This window comes from Salvelinus namaycush, chromosome 2 (assembly GCF_016432855.1).
Source record: "Salvelinus namaycush isolate Seneca chromosome 2, SaNama_1.0, whole genome shotgun sequence".
Classification (NCBI taxonomy): Eukaryota; Metazoa; Chordata; class Actinopteri; order Salmoniformes; family Salmonidae; genus Salvelinus; species Salvelinus namaycush.
In genome coordinates, this window is record NC_052308.1 from 45,114,111 (window position 1) to 45,135,604 (window position 21,494).

Here is a 21,494-nt window from a genome sequence, read left to right on the forward strand (position 1 = left end):
GTGGACTGGGACATGTTCCGGGTAGCCTCAAAGAATAATATTGAATTATACGCTGATTCGGTGAGTGAGTTTTAAGGAAGAGCATAGGAGATGTTGTACCCACTGTGACTATTAAAACCTACCCCAACCAGAAACTGTGGATAGATGGCGGCATTCAAGAAAAACTGAAAGAACGAACCACCGCATTTAACCATGGAAAGGTGACCTGGAATACAAATAGTGTAGTTATTCCTTCCGCTAGGCAATCAAACAAGCGAAATGTCAGTATAGGGACAAAGTGGAGTCGCAATTCAACGGCTCAGACACGAGACGTATGTGGCAGGGGACTACGGACAATCACAGACTACAAAAAGAAAACCAGCCACGTCACAGACACCGACGTCTTGCTTCCAGACAAACAGTGCCACCAACGTGGCCCACTACCAAGGACTGTGGGCTCTCCTTCTCCGTGGCCAACATGAGTAAGACATTTAAACGTGTTAACCCTCGCAAGGCTGCCGGCCCAGACGGCATCCCTAGCCGTGTCCTCAGGGCATGCGCAGACCAGCTGGCTGGTGTGTTTACGGACATATTCAATCTCTCCCTATCCCAGTCTGCTGTCCCCACATACTTCAAGATGGCCACCATTGTTCCTGTACCCAAGAAGGCAAAGGTAACTGAACTAAATGACTATCGCCCCGTAGCACTCACTTCTGTCATCATGAAGTGCTTTGAGAGACTAGTCAAGGATCATATCACCTCCACCTTACCTGTCACCATAGACCCACTTCAATTTACATACTGCCCCAATAGGTCCACAGACGATGCAATTGCCATCACACTGCACACTGACCTATCCCATCTGGACAAGAGGAATACCTATGTTAGAATGTTGTTCATTGACTACAGCTCAGCATTAATCACCAAAGTACCCTCCAAGCTCATCATTAAGCTTGAGGCCCTGGGTCTCAACCCCGCCCTGTGCAATTGGGTCCTGGACGTCCTGACAGGCCACCCCAGGTAGTGAAGGTAGGAAACAACATCTCCATTTCGCTGATCCTCAATACTGGGGCCCCACAAGGGTGCGTGCTCAGCCCCCTCCTGTACTCCCTGTTCACCCATGACTGCGTGGCCATGCACACCTCCAACTCAATCCTCAAGTTTGCAGACGACACAACATTTGTAGGCTTGCTCACCAACAACGACGAGCTAGCCTATAGGGAGGAGGTGAGGGCACTCGGAGTGTGGTGTCAGGAAAACAACCACTCACTCAACGTCAACAAAGCAAAGGAGATGATCGTGGACTATCCACATCGATGGGACAGCAGTGGAGAAGGTGGAAAGTTTTAACTTCCTCGGCGTACACATCACGGACAAACTGAAATGGTCCACTCACACAGACAGTGTGGTGAAGAAGGCGCAACAGCGCCTCTTCAACCTCAGGAGGCTTAAGAAATTTGGCTTGTCACCTAAAACCCTCACAAACTTTTACAGATGCATAATTGAGAGCATCCTGTTGGGCTGAATAACCTGCCCTCCAGAACACCTACAGCACCCGATGTCACAAGAAGGCCAAAAAGATCATCAAGGACAACAACCACCAGAGCCTCTGCATGTTCACCCCACTACCATCCAGAAGGCAAGGTCAGTACAGGTGCATCAAAGCTAGGACCGAGAGACTGAAAAATAGCTTCTATCTCAAGGCCTTCAGGCTGTTAACTTCTTGCAGATTAGTGGGACGCTAGAGCTAAATAAACGATAAAATTTAAGACGGAGAATCGTTATTGTCTTTACCGGAGAAAAATACCAAACAACACGCTCTCATTCACGCGTTTGGAAACACTACAGCCAAAATGGGAGCCACCTAGAAAAACTACAATTTCTGGCTAATTTTTTTTTTTAAACAGCCTGAAACTCTTTCTAAAGACTCTTGACATCTAGTGGAAGCCCTAGGAACTGCAATCGGGCACGATTTCACCCTATTATAAAAGTGCCAGCCATTGAAATCAGCGGTAGGATGATTTTTTTGGGGGGGGATGGTTTGTCCTCGGGGTTTTGCCTGCCATAATTCAGTTATGTTATACTTACAGACATTATTTTAACAGTTTTAGAAACTTTAGAGGGTTTCTATCCAGATCTACCAATTATATGCATATCCTAGCTTCTGGGCCTGAGTAGCAGGCAGTTTACTTTGGGCACACTTTTCATCCGGACGTCAAAATACCGCCCCCTATCCCAAAGAAGTTAAACAGCAATCACTAATACAGAGAGGCTGCTGCCTACATACAGACTTGAAATCATTGGCCACTTTAATAAATGGATCACTAGTCACTTGAATAATGGCACTTTAATAATGTTTACATATCTTGCATTACTCATCCCATATGTATATACTGTATTTTATACCATCTATTGTATCTTGTCTATGCCGCTCAGTCATTGCTCATCCATATATTTATATGTATATATTCTTATTCCATCCCTTACCTAGATTTGTGTGCATTAGGTAGTTGTTGTGGAATTGTTAGATTACTATTGCTGCATTGTCGGAACTAGAAGCACAAGCATTTTGCTACACTGGCAGTAACATCTGCTCACCATGTGTATGTGAACAATAACATTTGATTTGATTTGATTTGATTTAAAGAGCAGGTTTTCCCAATGTTGTGTACACTCAGTGGCAACATCGACTTTGGGGAAAACTTCGGGTGTTGACTTGAATCGTTTTATGTAGATACTGGCAAATAGCCCTCAGAAAGGAGGTGGGTCGTAAATCTGCTTCAACCTGACTGACAATAACAAGAAATCTGCTTCAACCTGACTGACAATTGCGAAGTTGTATCCAGATACATTTTCGTTCTGCATTTGGGCCTCGGTGGATTTTTAAATGTATTTGGTTTGGACTGATGTTTTCTCTCACCCGTTGTGGGCTGTATCGACGGTGATTTTGGGACTTGTCTTGAGATCACAGCGGCGAGGGTCGTGGGATCCGCGCGCCTGTCTGGTGCAACTGAAGGGCAAGACAGCCATAGTGACTGGAGCTAACACAGGTAACTGTTTTGTATGGTGCCACTTGGCATGGACTATAGACTTGTTTTGCTTGGACAGGCTTATCCAGTCAATTTGATTCAATAATTATATTTATCCACCAAGCGCACAGACAAAAATTCTTAACTCTTAACTAAATGGTAATACAACAAAATCTAAAGACTATTGAAATCATAATTGTTAACTCACTATTCACTTTGGTTCAATTTCATCGAAAGGATGTGGAAACAACTATAATTCAACCAGTGTTTGTCCAGCGGGGATATAACTCTTGACATGACGCATTTCCCTCACTTTAACTTTTCAACCTCCAGTCCGCACTCAAAGTGTCTCAAATAGACTTCGGAGTTTAGATAATGGCATGCTTTTGGAATCCCGCATTGAAGATGTGAAGAAAGTGAGAGTTCTCCTGTATGTCCACATGTTTTTGTCCGTGAGAGAGAGTTTCCATTCATTTTCAACTCTACTGACAGTTTTGCATTATAAAGCTAATGTGCCCACTGTGGTATTGACACGCGCGCTCTGGCCAGCACAGCGCAGATATGCGCACTGTTGGCTCGAGCGCACATACAGCCTACATTATGAGATTATTATGGATAAAAGAGGGAGATAATTTTTTATTTGTCAAATGGCAGCCAAGCATCGATTAACATGTCACCAGAAAAAGACCCTTGATATTTATTGGAAAAAAGCATCAAGCTCCTTGCTATAATGGCACATTTTTTTTGTGAGAAAACCATCAGTAGAGTTGAAAATTTGATGGAAACCGATTTAACTTGTCTTTTTTATTCGGTTCATGGGAATTAGTATTTTTATGTTCCTTACGTCATCACGCACAGGCTTTCGTCTGCAACGAATCAATTTGATGGAAACAAGTCTCTAGTGGGAAAATGTGCATATTGTTTTTATGCGGATTTTAGAATATTCAGCATGGAAATCTGTCACCAATTGGATGGAAACTTAGCTATAGCCACAAAAAGATCCCACCTTGTCGAGCATATTTTCTTTTGTCGACATTTGGAACGATTACCAAGTTTACCGACACATTTGCTGTTTCCATCAGGCCTGTCATTAAAGTACACTGATAAAAAAAAATGTCACAATAGGCCTGATGGAAACATAAAATTTGAAGGTAAACTTTTCAAAATGTTGACAAAACAAAATATTTCTAGACAAGGTGGGATCTTTTTGTGTTTTGTGATGATGCGAACACATCCTCATTTGAACATTGCCCCTTATTTAAATTGTATTTGTGAGTGTTTATTTCTATGTATATTTTATTCCAGGAACCTGCTTAACTTACATTATTCATATCAGAGTTGAAAATCAAATGAAAGCTATTTAACTTGTATTTTTTATTTGATAAATGGGAATTGAACCGCAAAAGTTATTTTTATGTGCACTTTGTCATCACGCACAGCCTTTTGTCCACAACAAGTCAATTTGATGGAAACATCTCTGGTGGTAAAATGCGCATTTTACAGATAAATTACAGATATTTGCATTAAAATCTGTCATCAATTGGATGGAAACTGAGCTATAGACAAACACTTGGAACAATAGCTGTGCACGTCAGTCAGCTCACAACTCAGAAGTGCCAAGTTTCATGTGAAGGAAACTGTCACGAGGTGGAAACGTGACAGGTTATTTGTAACTGGGATGAGCAGGCATAGTGAAGTAAAGACCAAACAGAAGGACTAGTTTCAGCATTTAATAAATAATAGGGTATGGTTTACAAGTTCACCTTTTCAGCAGTGGCCTTTCTCACTGGGCCAGGAATATTTACAAACCATGCAATTTCAATTGACAAACAATCAAAGTAACAAAAAGGCACAGGAGGTGGTGCAGCCCAGGAGGTAGGTCCATCTTGGAAACTTCCAATACTCCACTTCCCCCATGCTTGTGGAAACAACCATACCTCTGGACTGCATGCCCTCCTGTAGACAGTCGCATCTAAAACAGAAAGAAACAAGGCTTAAATCAGAGAGTAAGAGGCGAAGCGAGAGGTTTTACTCCTGCCAAAATCTGTCCATGAAAATAAGCCCACGAAGTGAGGAGTTGTTTGGGGGGGTGGGAGTTAGGATGAGTCTAAGGGACTGTGAGTGACAGTGGTCCTAAATAAAAATTAGAACACTAGGTAAACATTTTTCAATATTAAATTATTAACCTATCATCATTAATATAATAATTTATTTACAATGTACTAATAAAACTTCTCCCAACAGAAGGAGGTGAGCAGCATTGTGTGGAATGACATGTCAGTTGGCATGCAGGTACTGAAATGCATTAAGGACAGGAATGTGATTCTCCAGTCAGGAAAAATCTCACTTGACACAGAGGCAGCCAATATCAGAGCCTTAAAGGAAGAGATGCAGGGTCTCAGAGATGGAAGGGAGTCTCTCTTGTCTGAGGCAACATTGATTGCTACGCAAATGATTGTTGCACCTCAATTTAGCAGGGAACACAGCCGCCAGAGGAAAAGGAAGAGATTCCATGATGAGACCTCTCAAGAGGAGACAGACAGCTCAGGACAGTGCAGCAAATGTGTTTCAGAACACAGTGTTTTTTTACTGCTATGGACAACATAATAAGTGACTTGGACACTAGGTTCCACACCACTGCAAAAATTGTAGAATAATTGTCTTCTGTTCTGAAAGTTGGGCAGATTAGTGAGGATAAAGTCCCTTCTGTGTGCCAACCACTGATCATGAAGTATTCCAGAGATCTTACACCTGAGTTTCAAAATGAAGTAAGACACCTGAACACTGTATATGCTGCCACTTTCCCCCCTAACTTGTCCCCTCTTGGTCTCCTGAATGCAATTTGTAAGATGCAGCTGCAAAGCATTTTTGGAGAAGTGTGCATTGCTTTACGTATATTTTGCACACTGCCTGTGACTGTTGTGGTGGCCGCAGAGCTTTCAGTAAGCTAAAACCGACAAAAAAAACTATTTGAGGTCCACTATGTCCCAGGACAGGCTTTGCAGTCTTGCCATGCTGTCCATTGAAAGTCAGTTAGCTAGAAAGCTGGACTTCAAATGATCAGTGACTTTGCTAGCAAGAAGGCTCGGCGCTGGGCTCTGGGTGAGTAAGGCTGAGCAAGGGCCAGTGATAACTGTTACATGGCATGGATATGGATATTGGATCACTACACACATGATGCCCACAGGCTGAGAACAAGACTGAGAACAGACTGACCACTTGACCTTTCCTCTAGCGCCACCATCAGACCTTTGAATTTCCATTTTGTTTTCCATTTTTCATTTCCACTTTTATTTTCTAGTTGGTATGTATGCTTAGTTCAAAAATCTGCTGCTGATTTTATTATTTTGATTGTTATATAATTCTATAGATGATAATGTTAATTTATTTTAATTGAAGAGGTTGATGTATATAAGTTTTATTTTTTTTTAATTTTTCATTAATGTTAAGAGAATTTTCCATTCAAGAATGTTACCATTAAAATTACATTTAGACTGTAAAAGATGGCCTTTAGCACATTTCTTATCGAGGTTATCAGTCTTGCATCAAATAGTGAATTCCACTGTATGCAGAATGTTGCATGCATGTCTGCACAGTGTTATATTTTCACAGCTCACTGTCAGTAAATATCATACAGTAAATATTGGACTACAAGAGAGTTGCAAGCCTGAAAAAGTAGAGTTATTTAAAGCTTTGAATGGGTCGATTGGGTTCTGGAGGTGTGTGGTTACAGCAATTGCTCAAGGTTGGTGTGGCCTGTGGTGGTGGTGCCCAATGTGATATCTTTTCATGGGGCCCAAAATCCCTGGCGGCGCCCCTGCCAGTGAGTGTCGAATTTGGTCAACAAAAAAATGTAATTGCTCATTTGTTACATTTTACATTTACATTTAAGTCATTTAGCAGACGCTCTTATCCAGAGCGACTTACAAGTTGGTGCATTCACCTTATGATATCCAGTGGAACAACCACTTTACAATAGTGCATCTAACTCTTTTAAGGGGGGGGGGGGGTTAGAAGGATTACTTTATCCTATCCTAGGTATTCCTTAAAGAGGTGGTGTTTCAGGTGTTTCCGGAAGGTGGTGATTGACTCCGCTGACCTGGCGTCGTGGGGGAGTTTGTTCCACCATTGGGGTGCCAGAGCAGCGAACAGTTTTGACTGGGCTGAGCGGGAGCTGTACTTCCTCAGAGGTAGGGAGGCGAGCAGGCCAGAGGTGGATGAACGCAGTGCCCTTGTTTGGGTGTAGGGCCTGATCAGAGCCTGAAGGTACGGAGGTGCCGTTCCCCTCACAGCTCCGTAGGCAAGCACCATGGTCTTGTAGCGGATGCGAGCTTCAACTGGAAGCCAGTGGAGAGGGCGGAGGAGCGGGGTGACGTGAGAGAACTTGGGAACCGATACATGAGGCTTATTTGATCAAATAGACATTTCGTAATGGTTAGGTTGTTAAGAATGCACTGATATAAGTGGACGCACTCGGAATTACGGCAATTTATGTATCGGACAATAACAGAGTTGTGCCTGTTGCCATAAAGATAGATGTATGACTCATCATGGATATAGCCCATTTTAACATGGATATTGCCATTGAGGGCTTCCACTATTTTAAAAGTAGTCAACTGGATGGGGAGCCTACGAGTTGGGAGCAATCAGACAATAAAGAGGAGGAAAATGTACTACTTTAAAATGACGCTGCCCATGCCATCACAGACACTATAATGACAGAGATACAAAGATGAGACCTCTATCTATCTCTATGGCCTGTTCACACACGTATCTGCCCTGTCATTGGCTAGAATGGTCCCACCTGATCTCACCTCCTCCCGCCTGCCTTCTATCTTTGAGGACTTGTATTCCCATTAAATTGACTATCTTGTCAATATAATAGATAATCTTTGCTTAAATACAATTCAGCAAACATACAATTAACCGATGAGATCGCTTGGAGAGTTAACAAGTCAATCAGTCACACCTGTTACAAAACTCCTGTCTTTTACAGCTTTTGCACACATATAGAAATGTCAGTCAGACAAGCAGGCGGGCACGCGTACACCACAGGAGGTTGGTGGCACCTAATTGGGGGAAACGGGCTCGTGTTAATGACTGAAGCGGAATCAGTGGAATGGTATCAAATAATCAAACACATGGTTTCCAGGTGTTTGATGCCATTCCATTAGCTCCGTTTCGGACATTATTATAAGCTGTCCTTCCCTTAACAGCCTCCTGTGGCATACACACAAACAGTTCCCTGTTTGATTGCAGTCTGAGCAAATGCTCTTGAACTTTGTTTTGTCCTGCTTAGTGTCTTTATCACTAATGTAAACTCATTCACTTTTGTACATCGCCTTGGTCCATAAAATTGACCTTATTTTAGCGCCCAAAAAACGTAATACTTCCAGATCAACTGTAATGTCAATACCATTGTAAAGCACAATTTCTCCCCTTTCCAAAAGAATTCATGCCGAGACCTCCACGCTGCCCGTTTCTGCATTATTCAAGAAGGCAGTGAGCTCCGTCGGGTCTTTTTAAAAATGACGGGTGGGGAAGCGAAACTAATGCGTGATAGTGAGAAGGAGAGATGTTGTGTGGTAAAACGGCTTTTTTTCACTCGATCTGTCCAACTTATCACCTCTAAAATGTAAATAAAACACTATAAAGAGTTTATATAATGTGTCATTACATACCTATTTGAAGGTTTGTGTCTAATTTGAAATCGGATTTTTAGGGCGCTGCTAAAGTGATCTTCAGAAGTAAACAGCGGCTTTCAGAGTCATGAGTATCCCCCCCTTACCCCCGTCACGGTCCATTTCTTGTTTTTAAACGATGAGAGAAGTGCTACACCTGGTGGAGAGAGATTGTAAGACAGAAATAGTTGCTTTATGCGTGCGGTACGTTACGGCATGACACGTCACGATGTAACGGAGGGTCAGTTTTTTCAACTTTTCTCCAATACTATAGAGCCATTACAATGTCGATCAACGCTTGAATAGAAACGTAGTTCACACCCCAGATTTTGAAGTCAACACAGTCCCATTAGTTTTCTTTGCAGCCTCGTTTGAATGTCACGGTTGCGCACATTTGTACGGAATGGGGTGAGATTACTTAACCCTGTTAACCTCCCTCCCTCTCTACTCCCCTATCCTGTTTTCTCATTCCCTTTCCCCGTCTTTCTGTTTCTCGTTCTCTTTTTTCGTTCTCTTTTTCTATCACTTCCATTCTCTTTCCCTCTCTCATTCTACATCTTCTTTCTCTATCTAATTTTCTCCCTAACTCCTTTCCTCTTACACCCCACTCCCACCACCTCACCTATCACTCTCTCAGGGATAGGGAAGTTCATTGCCCTTGACTTTGCCCGGCGCGGGGCTCGTGTTATCATGGCGTGCCGGAGCGAGGCTCGCGGTAGCGTCGCCCTGCATGAGATCCGTAAGCGGAGTGGGAATGCCGACGTGCACCTGCGTCTGGTGGACACCTCGTCCCTGGCGTCGGTGAGGGCGTTCGCAGAGGGCGTCCTGCGAGAGGAGAAGGAGCTCCACATACTGGTCAACAACGCCGGGGCTTCAGGTGGGCATCGGATCCAGATTAGCCTGGAATACACACTTAGGCTGGAATCCACACTGAATATCGTTCACAATTTATTACTGTTCCACTTGAAGCAAAAGACAATAGTGAAGGAGCTCTCTCCACATCCTGGTCGACAATGCCAGGGCTTCAGGTGGGCATTGGGTCCAGAGTCAGTTATTGCCTGAAATCCACACTGAATATCGCTAAATTTTCAATATTCACCTGAAGCAGAACAGTAATGAAAAGGAGCGATATTCACTCTGGATTCCAGGCTAAGATGCAGGGAACCGGGGGTGGACATCAACAGCCATCACATTAGTGTGATCAACTGGGTTTGAATCAAGGGTGTCTACACTCCATAAGACTGAAGACTGGGCATGAGGAGAGTTAATTTAGGTCTATTTAGGTCTTGGGTAAGATTACCAAAGCACGGTTGTCATTTCGAGTCAGTACCCAATAAGAATGTCCATGAGACAAACAGCTTTGCTTGATTGATAATAACGATGGTAACATGCCATTCCACCCAATTACAATTTGGCTTACAAATTCCCATTCATTATCTATGTCTGTTTGCTACATGCACATCCTTTTGTGCCCAAAGTAAAATGCATTCACAGCTTTTCTTATCACATATTTTAGTAATGCTTTCTGTATTTAAAATACATATTTTCAAATATGTATGGGTGTGCCTTGGTTTGGTTATATTGTGTCTGCACACAGGCTTGCCTAGAGATATCACCTCAGATGGGCTAGAGGTGTCCTTTGCTACCAACCATGTGGGTCCTTTCCTCCTCACCAACCTGCTTCTGGGTAAGATACAACATATCCCACTAATACCTCACCCTGCTGTAATGCTGGAGCTCTGTGTGCAACTACTGCAGCGTTACACAGGCCACGGCTATAGGCTTATTATACAAAATATGTTCCTATACACTCTTAGACAAAAGTGTTTCTATAAGGGTTCTTCCACTGTCCCCATCGGAGAACCCTTTTGGGTTCCATGTACAGTGCCTATCAGGTTTCAGGTAAGACCCAAGTGCAGACTGCTGAAGTAACAATGTTTATTGCAACAACAGGGGCAGGCAAACGACGGGTCGAGGCAGGCAGGGGTCAATAATCCAGAGTAGTGGGGCCAAGGTACAGGACGCCAGGCAGGCCCAGGGTCAGGACAGGCAAGGCAAGGCAAGGCAAGGGACAAAACCAGGAGGATGAGGAAAAAGCGAGACAGAGGAAAAGCAGGCGCTGAGACAAACCGCTGGTTGACTTGAACAAACAAGACGAGCTGGCACAGACAGACAGAAAACACAGGTATAAATACCCAGGGGATAAGTGGGGTAGATGAGCGACACCTGGAGGGGGGTGGAGACAAGCACAAGGACAGGTGAAACAGATCAGGGCGTGACAGTGCCGTGAAAAAGTATTTGTCCCTTTCTGATTTTATCAATTTTTTAATATTTTTGATACTGAATGTTATCAGATCTTCAACCAAAATCTAACATTAGATAAAGGGGACCTGAGTGAACAAATAACACAACAATTGCATACTTATTTCATAAACAAAGTTATGCAACACCCAATGCCCCTGTGTGAAAAAGTAATTGCCCCATTAGACTCAATAACTGGTTGTACCACCTTTAGCTGCAATGACTCCAACCAAATGCTTCTTGTAGTTGTTGATCAGTCTCTCACGTCGCTGTGGAGGAATTTTTTGCCCACTCTTGCATGCAGAATTGCTTTATTTCAAGTCCTGCCACATCTCAATTGGGATTAGGTCTGAACTTTGCTTACTGTCAAGCATGGTGGTGGTAGTGTGACGGTTTGGGGATTTTTATATACTGTATATATTTTTTATTTAACTAGGCAAGTCAGTTAAGGACAAATTCTTATTTACAATGACGGCCTACCCCAGCCAAACCCAGACGACGCTGGGCCAATTGTGCACCACCCTATGTGACTCCCAATCACAGCCGGATGTGATACAGCCTGGATTTGAACCAGGGACTGTAGTGACACCTCTTGCACTGAGATGCAGTGCCTTAGACTGCTGCGCCACTCGGGATGCTTTGCTGCCTCGGGACCCGGACGACTTGCCTTAATAGAAGGAACCATGAATTCTGCTCTGTATCAGGGAATTCTACAGGAGAATGTCAGGTCATCCGTCTGTGAGCTAAAGCTGAAGCGCAGCTGGATCACGCAGCAAGACAGTGATCCAAAACACACAATCAAGTCTACATGAACATGGTTAAAAAACAACAAATGTGAAGTTGACATAGTCAAAGTCCAGACCTTATTGAAATGTTGTTGTAGGACTTGAAACGAGCAGTTCATGCTTGAAAGCCCACAAACGTTGTTCAGTTAAAGCAGTTCTGCATGCAAGAGTGGGCCAAAAGTCCTCCACAGCGATCTGAGAGACTGATTAACAACTACAGGAAGCATTTGGTTGGAGTCATCGCAGCTAAAGGTGGCACAACAAGTTATTGGGTGTAAAGGGGCAATTACTTTTTCACACAGGGGAATTGGGTGTGGCAGAACTTTGTTAATTAAATAAATTATATTTTTTGTTATTTGTTAACTCAGGTTCCCTTTATCTTTTTTGTTTTGGTTGAAGATCTGTATCAGTATCAAAAATATGCAAAAATTTAGAAAATCAGAAAGAGGAAAAATACTTTTTCACGGCACTGTAGAACCCTCTGTGGAAAGGGTTCTTCATGGAACCCCAAATGCTTCTACCTGGAACCAAAAAAGGTTATTCAAAGGGTTCTACTATGGGGACAGCCAAATAACCGTGCTTCTACACCTGCATTGCTTGCTGTTTGGGGTTTTAGGCTGGGTTTCTGTACAGCACTTTGAGATATCAGCTGATGTAAGAAGGGCTATATAAATACATTTGATTTGAGGTTCTACAGTAGACAGCACCTTTTTTCTAAGAGTTTATTCTAGTGCTGTATTTTGTGAGTGTTGTGCATTTTGTTACTTTACCTGTTTTATATCTACTCAACCTTACAGTAGGTTACTGTATGTAACATTGTCCCAGTTCTCACGTTACATTCCACACTTTACATTGTTACTGTATTCACTTCCCTTCCCACTACTCTTCTCTCGCCTCTCCTCCCTCCCTCCATCCCCCGTTCCCCTTTCCTCTCCTTTTTCCTCCCCCTCTCCCCTCCGTCCAGACCTGCTGAAGCAATCAGCACCGGCACGCATTGTCAACGTGTCATCCATGAGCCACTGGATGGGTATGGTCGACTTCTCGCACTTCAAGGGCAAGAACCTGGACTACACTATGGGCAGTGTGTACAACCACACCAAGCTGCACAACGTCATCTGTACTAACGAGCTGGCGCGAAGGCTACAAGGAACAGGTAGGTATGAAGGCCTGGGCCAGTATTAGTAAAGCAGCTCAGAGTAGGAGTGTTGATGGCATCTGGTTTGGCTATTCGATTATCAAATTCTGGTTTAGAGCAATACCCTATTAACTGCTGCTAAAACAACTATTAGTGGATGAGTAACATTTTACAATGAGCATCATTTCTGAGTGGTAAAGGAGGGATATGAATTTCTGGGCTTTTGTGTGGTTTATAACAGGGGTGACAGCTAACTCCGTCCACCCCGGTTTGGTGATGACAGAAGTGATGAGACACTATAACTTCATGGTTCGGTTCCTCTTCAACATGATCGGAATCTTCTTCTTCAAGGTGAACATTTTGAATCATAACACCCTGGTGAAAATCATTCATACAGTACATTGTTTAACACTTTATTTTACCATCCTGTTTCAGCTGGTATTAAGTAAGAAACGATTTCTGGTACTTATATGTTATTATGTAATAATTGTGATTTTATACAGTAGTTTCCAAATAACAAGTAAATAGTGTACTGTAAAATTAAGTTGTAATCAATATGTTCTTTTTGTCTGAACTGAAAGAGCGAAAGGCTGGGATTCATTGAAAGGTGCATTTCAGCAGTGCACACTGGACAAATGACAACACACCTTTTAAAGGCAATCTCCCTGCTTTTTGTGGATATCACATTCAAGTGCAATGTGCTTGTCGACATCGCTCCTGTGACTAAATTCCGGGAAAAGTGTGTTTCTGAGACGGTCTGTAGTTGGGAAGAAAATGTGTGAGATATAATATTTGTTATTGTTATGGTCCTGGTTGTAACATGTATTGGAACAGGATGTGTTAGGTCTCACTTCATTCACAAGGAAACTAAAGAGACTTACTGCACCAGACAACCGACAGTGCGCTTTTTAAAGATAATTTCCAGCTGAGCCATTTTAACCAATGATATTTTATACAGATAAGTATAAATAGGTTGTGGCGCTTAACTACTGTATGACTCTTTCAACATGCCACTGAAAAGGTTGAAAGCTGCAATTAATTGTACGATACCTGAAACTACTGAAGAGTAATTCAAAGCCATTTGCAAACATTGGATGCTTTGCATATACAACTTTGAACCTCTTTGAATATCTGAGGGTCAGTGTTCTTGTTTCAAACACACATTACACCATCTATAGAGGGATGGTTACTCAGATTTTCCACTTACCTTGGCTGTAGTTGATTCAAAAAGGTACTTTTGGGATATTTAGTCTTCTTTCAACACTTAAAGGCATACTCCTTTATATACTTCCCCAGAGTCAGATTAACTCGTGGATACAAATTGTATGTCTCTGTGTCCAGTATCAAGGAAGCTAGAGGTAGTTTCGTGAGCCAATGCTAATTAGCGTTAGCGCAATGCCTGGAGAAATAGAGGCCGTTACCATTACAAATGTAGACATAGAGAAAAGCCGACCCCCGATATAATCTGGGATGCCTTTAAGGCATACATTATGGGAATGATAATCTCAATGATAATCTAATATTTGGCAAAAACTAAATCTGATTAAGTGATTTATTTTTCTTTAATTTTTTATTTCTATCTTAGAAAAAGACCATAACAAATCTTTACAAGGTAAAGAAGAAAATCACATTTCTGAATTTAAGCAAGAACACAGTCTTTTACTTTTGAAGAGAGCCAACAATTACAGGTCAAACTCCAATAAAGCATATTACTTAATGGCAAATAAACCTGGTAAATATCTTGCAGCTCTCACAAAAAGGAATACATGCTAAACCAGTTATAATTTTAAAAGAAAGATACAAATGCTGTTATTAGAAATAACAAAGTGATTAATGACAATTTTATAAGCTTCTATTAAAATGTATATACATCAGAATTAAACAACAGTTAGACGGACCTTATAGTCTTCTTAGACTCAACAACCGTGAAGCAATTATCAGAAAACAGAGATCGCCCAAAAATAAATATTACATACTGTTAAAACATATACACGGAGAAAAGCACCAGGACTGGATCGCTTTCCCATAGAATTCTATTCAACATTTTGAGACAAATTAGCACCCCTTTTTACACAAATGACAACACATGTCACTCAATTCAGTACTTATAGTTCTATGTCTCAAACAGTTATTTCAGTTATATTAAAATCAGGAAAATCTAGAGAGTCCCCTAATGATTATAGACACAAGTTTAATAAACTGTGACAAGTAAATAAAAACAAATATATATTGACAAATATATAGATTTATTAATAATGGATGTTGATCCTGAAAAGGCTTTAGACCATCTTAAATGGCCTTTTTTAAATTCAAAACTTTGGAAGTTTTCAACTTTACAGATGAAATAATAAATTTAATACAAATAATATATAAATGTCCTAAATCAAAAATATGCACAAATAATACATTATCTGATGAAATTGCTTTAGAAAGGGGCACAAGACAGGGATGTCCCCTCTCCACCCTCCTGTTTGCACCGGCAATTGAACAGCTTGCAGAAGGAATTAGACAGGACCCATAAGTAACAGGTATCAGTATTGGTAAATATGAATATAAACTAAACTTATTTGCAGATAATCTCCTGATATACCTGACCAATACTGAAAACTCAATTCCCCCTTTGCTAAAAATATTTCCAGAACACTCTAAAAATCCAATTTAAGGGAAAAAATGATGATTACAATATGAAAAAGAATAACTCAAGCAGTCCTTTAAGTAGACTACAACAAATAAGGATACTGTCATGCCCTGACCATAGTTGGCTTTTTATGTTTCTATGTTTTGTTTGGTCAGGGTGTGATGTGAGTGGGCATTCTATGTTGTATGTCTAGTTTGTCTGTTTCTATGTGTTTGGCCTGATATGGTTCTCAATCAGAGGCAGGTGTCAGTCGTTGTCTCTGATTGGGAGCCATATTTAGGTAGCCTGTTTTTTCATTGTGGGTTGTGGGTGATTGTTCCTGTTCCTGTGTTCGTGTTCACTATACGGGACTGTTACGTTTTCGTTTGTTCGTTCGTTCGTTCGTTTACTTTATTGTTTTGTTCGTTGTTGAAGTATTCTTATTAAAATGAATACTCACCACGCTGCATCTTGGTCCTCCTCTCTTTCGCCCGACGAAGAACGTTACAGATACTTAATAAGTGACAACAAACAACAAATATATAAATTCCATTACTTAACAATATGAAAGCAGATCTAATTAAATTGAACAATCTTCCCATAAATCTTACAGGTAGAATAAACCTCTTCAGAATGGCATGGCTGCCAAAGTGTTTGTATTTATTTTCGGTAATACATATTACCCCACCGAAGACATTCTTTTAAAAAAGTATACTATCATATCAGACTTTATATGGGCAAGTAAAATTCATAGAATTAAAAGGAAAGATTTACATCTTCCTAAGTCTGATGGTGGTTTTTACTTTCCAAACTTGGAATTGTATTAACTCGCTACAAAATTAACAAATTCTACAGCACAACAGCAGAGTCATGTCTTAAGTGTAAAACTAACAATGACTCAATAATCCATACTTTCTGGGTTTTCCTAAAAGTTATGGGCGGAGCTAGAAAGTTGGCTGTCAGAAGTATTACAATGTAAACTTACTTTTAATCTGTCTGTTTGCATATTTTAAGACATGGCATATGGGGGTGTAGTGAGATACCCAATGGGCTGATTCTCTTCTCATCTAGAAAGAAATTATACTAAAAACATGGAAATCAATCAATCTCCCATCATTAACGCAATAGGAAAATCTGATGTGACTGATGAAAGACAAATTGATACAATTTAAAACTTCTTCTGGCTGCAAGCCCGAGGCCGCCCACAATATGACAACAGCCACTTCAAGTGCAGGGCGCGAAATTCAAAATATATTTTTTAGAAATATTTAACTTTCACACATTAACAAGTCCAATACAGCAAATGAAAGGTACACATCTTGTGAATCCAGCCAACATGTCCGATTTTTAAAATGTTTTACAGCGAAAACAGCACGTATATTTATGTTAGCTCACCACCAAATACAAAAAAGGACAGACATTTTTCACAGCACAGGTAGCATGCACAAAGCCAACCTAACTAACCAAGAACCAACCCAACTAACCAAGAAACAACTTCATCAGATGACAGTCTTATAACATGTTATTCAATAAATCTATGTTTTGTTCGAAAAATGTGCATATTTCAGGTATAAATCATAGTTTACATTGCAGCTACAATCAGAAATTGCACCGAAAGCAGACAGAATAATTACAGACACCAACGCCAAATACCTAAATACTCATCATAAAACATTTCTGAAAAATACATAGTGTACAGCAAATGAAAGACAGGCATCTTGCGATTCCAGACAATATTTCCGATTTATTAAGTGTTTTACAGAGAAAACACAATATAGCGTTATATTAGCTTACCACAATAGCCAAAAACACAAGCCATTTCCCAGCAGTAAAAGTTAGCGATCGTAACAAACCAGTAAAAGATATATAATTTTTGACTAACCTTGATATTCTTCATCAGATGACAGTCCTATAACATCAGGTTATACATACACTTATGTTTTGTTTGAAAATGTGCATATTTAGAGCTGAAATCAATGGTTATACATTGTGCTAACTTAGCTACTTTTTCCCACAACGTCCGGATTTTTTTCGGACACTTTTTCTGACACATATTCTGACCAAATAGCTATTCATAAACATAACTAAAAAATACATGTTGTATAGGAAATGATAGATCCACTAGTTCTTAATGCAATCGCCGTGTTAGAATTCTAAAAATAACTTCATTTCGACATACAGCTTCGGTATAGCTAGAGTACCCAAAAGCTGGGCGCCGACGACTAGTTCACATGTACGACAGATATATGAAATAGCATCATAAAATGTTTCCTACTTTTGCTGATCTTCCATCAGAATATTGTACAAGGTGTCCTTTGTCAAGAACAATCGTTGTTTGGATTTAGAACGGCCTCTTTCCCTCTCGATTTAGCAAGCACACTAGCCAAGTGGCACGAATCTCTCCATGTCAACAAACGGAAGAGAACGGAACACGGCAAAACCCCCGAAAAAATTTCAATAATCTGATTAAACTATATTGAAAAAACATACTTTACGATGATATGGTCACATGTATCAAATAAAATCAAAGCCGGAGATATTAGTCGTCCATAACGGCAGCTTATCAGAAGGCAAATCCAGGTTCCTTCTCGCGCCTTCCTGAAAACAGGAAATGGGTGACACGTCATTCCAAGAGCTGTTATTCCACTTCAAACCAAGATAAACACCCCATTTCTTCTCTCACCGCCTCTTGACATCCAGGGGAAGGTGTATGACGTGCATGTATACTAATACGTATCATGCCCATTTATAGGCAGGACCTAGAAGAGAGCATAGTTTTCAGACTTTCCACTTCCTGGTCAGGAAGTTTGTGCCAAATGAGTTCTGTTTTACTCACAGATATAATTCAAACGGTTTTAGAAACTAGAGAGTGTTTTCTATCCAATAGTAATAATAATATGCATATTGTACGAGCAAGAATTGAGTATGAGGCCGTTTGAAATGGGCACCTTTTATCTGGCTACTCAATACTGCCCCTGCAGCCAAAACAGGTTAAGGCCATGTGGCCCACTAGGGATAGGGGTGTGAGCATGCTGGTCTGGGCAGATGAAATGTTGTTGTTGTTTGTGTGCGTCTGTAAGTTGATGTTTGTATCTGGTGTGAATCTTTTTTTAATGAAAAAAATGTATACAAAGAAAATAAATAAATACCTTAATATAATTTGGTTTTCTGAGAAGTATTTTAAATACTTTCACATATTATAAAAATGTTCTGAGACCTGTATTTGAATTTCAAAGAAAATAGTTGCCTTTTAGTCGAAACTCTATATAAGCTATATTCCACTACCTTGAGTATTTGAAAAGTTTGTATTTTCAAATAAACTACAAAATACAATTATTTTCTGCCCTGGTATGGTGGGGACCCAACAAAACAGCGGCACACTACAGAATGAGTTGAAAAAAACAAATCCACTCAATAAACCAGCAGAACAACTGTAAACGCTACCACATGTTGGTAATGAAAACAGCATTTATTTCTGTCTCTGGGCTCACGTGAACCGTGACTGTGGAATTTGGACTGTTTTGACCAACCGTGACAGTGGAATTTGGACTGTTTTGGCTGTGTGTGTGTGTGCCATCCCACCTCGTAAGAACTGTTGAGTTTGTCCAGAAAGAATTCTTAGGGCTCTATTCAATCTGTATTTCTGAATCGTTACAGATTGCGCAATAGAAATGTGAAGGTAATTTCCGATTGCGCCGACATATGCAGCGTTTACCTTGAATGCAGTCTCCGCTAATGCGGGAACATTGAAATGTAATGGAAATCAAGTTGGAATGCTAAATTCAGCAATACAGATTGAATAGAGACCTTAAATCTAAAGACAGAATAAACCAGTGTGAAAAGGAGTCAAGTGGAGTAGAGTGTGTGTGTGTGTGTGTGTGTGTGTGTGTGTGTGTGTGTGTGTGTGTGTGTGTGTGTGTGTGTGTGTGTGTGTGTGTGTGTGTGTGTGTGTGTGTGTGTGTGTGTGTGTGTTAGGCCGGGATTCAATCTGATCAGCGCTTGATCCGTGTTAAAGTGCTTGACATTTCCGACTGAGCAGGCATCTGCAGCAATTAATGTGAACGGCGGAACATTGACTTTAAAATGTGCATAACTGACAGCGCAAACGGATTGAATCCCAGCCCTACTGTATACCTAGCCTCACCTTCTCCCATCTCTGTCCACACAGTCTTCTGAGGAAGGGGCAGTGAGCACCATGTACTGTGCGGTTGCCGTGGAGACGGAGGGAATAACAGGGAAGTACTTTGACAGCGACTGTTCCCTGGTTCTCCCTGCTCCCCTGGCCCGAGACCCCGCCCTCGCAGAAAAGGTCTTTGAGTTCTGCGAGAGATTGACATCCAAGTTCTGAGAGAGCTAGAGTTTATCTTGAAGTGTTTTATTCAATAGCAGACAAGTAAAATATAGTGTAAGGTTTTATAATCTGTGAAGGATACATATAAAGTTTTTTTTGTGTTTATGTGTGCGTCTTCAGTATTGTAGAGTCACTTAACAGCTCAGACACACCAATTATGTTTGCCGTAGGTCATGATATATTTTCAGCTGACTGTATTTTCCTTTCCTGTGAGTAGGGACCTGCGTTTTGGTTAATCATGTCATATGACCTGGAATTTTAACCTTTTATTTGAAGCCTTTTCCAGGAATGAGAAGTAGACCAAAAATTAAAGCAATTGTCTGAGGATGGTGCTGGACCATCTGAGATATAAAAAAAGGGGACAGTTGTCATGTGTGGCTGCCGTGCTATGTAGTGTTGTCTCTTGTCGTGATGTGTGTTTTGTCCTAAATTTTTTATTTTATTTTTAATTCTAAAATTCAGGAGGCCTTTCAGGAGGCCTGCAGGAGGCCTTTTGGTAGGCCATTATTGTAAATAAGAATTTGTTCTTAAGTGACTTATCTAGTTAAATAAAATTAAATATAAATGGTTAAAATTCAGGTCATGTGACGTGATTAACCCAAAGACAGGGCCCTAACTATGAGGTGTGTGTTTTAATGTGTGCCTGTCTGTGAAGAGGGAATTTTGTCAATAAACTTACTACCAGCAATGAGTGGTTGTTTCTTCACATTACATAGACACTGCCATCTAGAGGATGTGGTATGGAAGTGTGACACACGTATGGATACACAGCTATTTCACAAGACAAGCAAAGCTCTATTGAAATGATCATTTTCCTTTATTCATATAATTGAAACAAATTGAAACTGGTCAATTATAGTAGATTGGCAGCTTTGATGTCTCCGGTGGTCTTCTGTCATTTGGCTGAGGAAGAGAAAGCACACACATGTTACAGCCTCAATACCTTTAAGCACTGTACCTGCTTTGTGTTTTTACCTACAGTAGTACAGAGTTGCAGTAGTACAACGTTTGTACATACGTTGCACACTATACATACACTGAGTGTACAAAACATTAGGAACACAAACTGACCGGGTGAAAGCTAGGATCCCTTATTGTCACTTGTTAAATCCAGTTCAATCTGTGTAGATGAAGGGGAGGAGACAGATTAAAGAAGGATTTTTAAGCCTTCTTGAGACATGGATTGTGTATGTGTGACATACAGAGGGTGAATGAGAAAGACAAAAGATTTAAGTGCCTTTGAACAGGGTATGGTAGTAAGTGCCATCCGCAACGGTTTGAGTGTGTCAAGAACTGCAAAGCTGCTGGGTTTTTCACACTCAACAGATTCCTGTGTGTATCAAGCATGGTTCACCAACCAAAGGACATCCAGCCAACTGTGAGAAGCATTGGAGTCAACATGGGCCAGCATCCCTGTGGAACGCTTTTGACACCTTGTAGAGTCCATGCCCTGACAAATTGAGGCTGTTCTGAGGGATAAAGGGGGTACAACTCAATATTCGCAAGGTGTTCCAAATTATTTTTTAGACTCAGTGTCTATATTAAAATGGTCAAAAGAAAATAAATGAAGTATTAAGACATTTAAGCTAGTCTAAACAAAAGTTCCAACTTAGTTT

The 21,494-nt window shown here is 40.8% G+C and overlaps 1 protein-coding gene across 1 annotated transcript; it reads left to right on the forward strand.

Annotated features, from left to right (window-relative positions):
- The first annotated feature begins 2,629 nt into the window (after positions 1-2,629).
- LOC120063835 (retinol dehydrogenase 12-like) lies at positions 2,630-20,566 on the forward strand. The gene is made up of 6 exons (XM_039014151.1): positions 2,630-3,029; positions 9,327-9,566; positions 10,287-10,376; positions 12,740-12,928; positions 13,152-13,261; positions 19,696-20,566. The coding sequence occupies exons 1-6, from the start codon at positions 2,867-2,869 to the stop codon at positions 19,873-19,875; spliced, it is 972 nt and encodes a 323-aa protein (XP_038870079.1). The 5' UTR covers positions 2,630-2,866; the 3' UTR covers positions 19,876-20,566.
- The last annotated feature ends 928 nt before the right edge of the window (positions 20,567-21,494 follow it).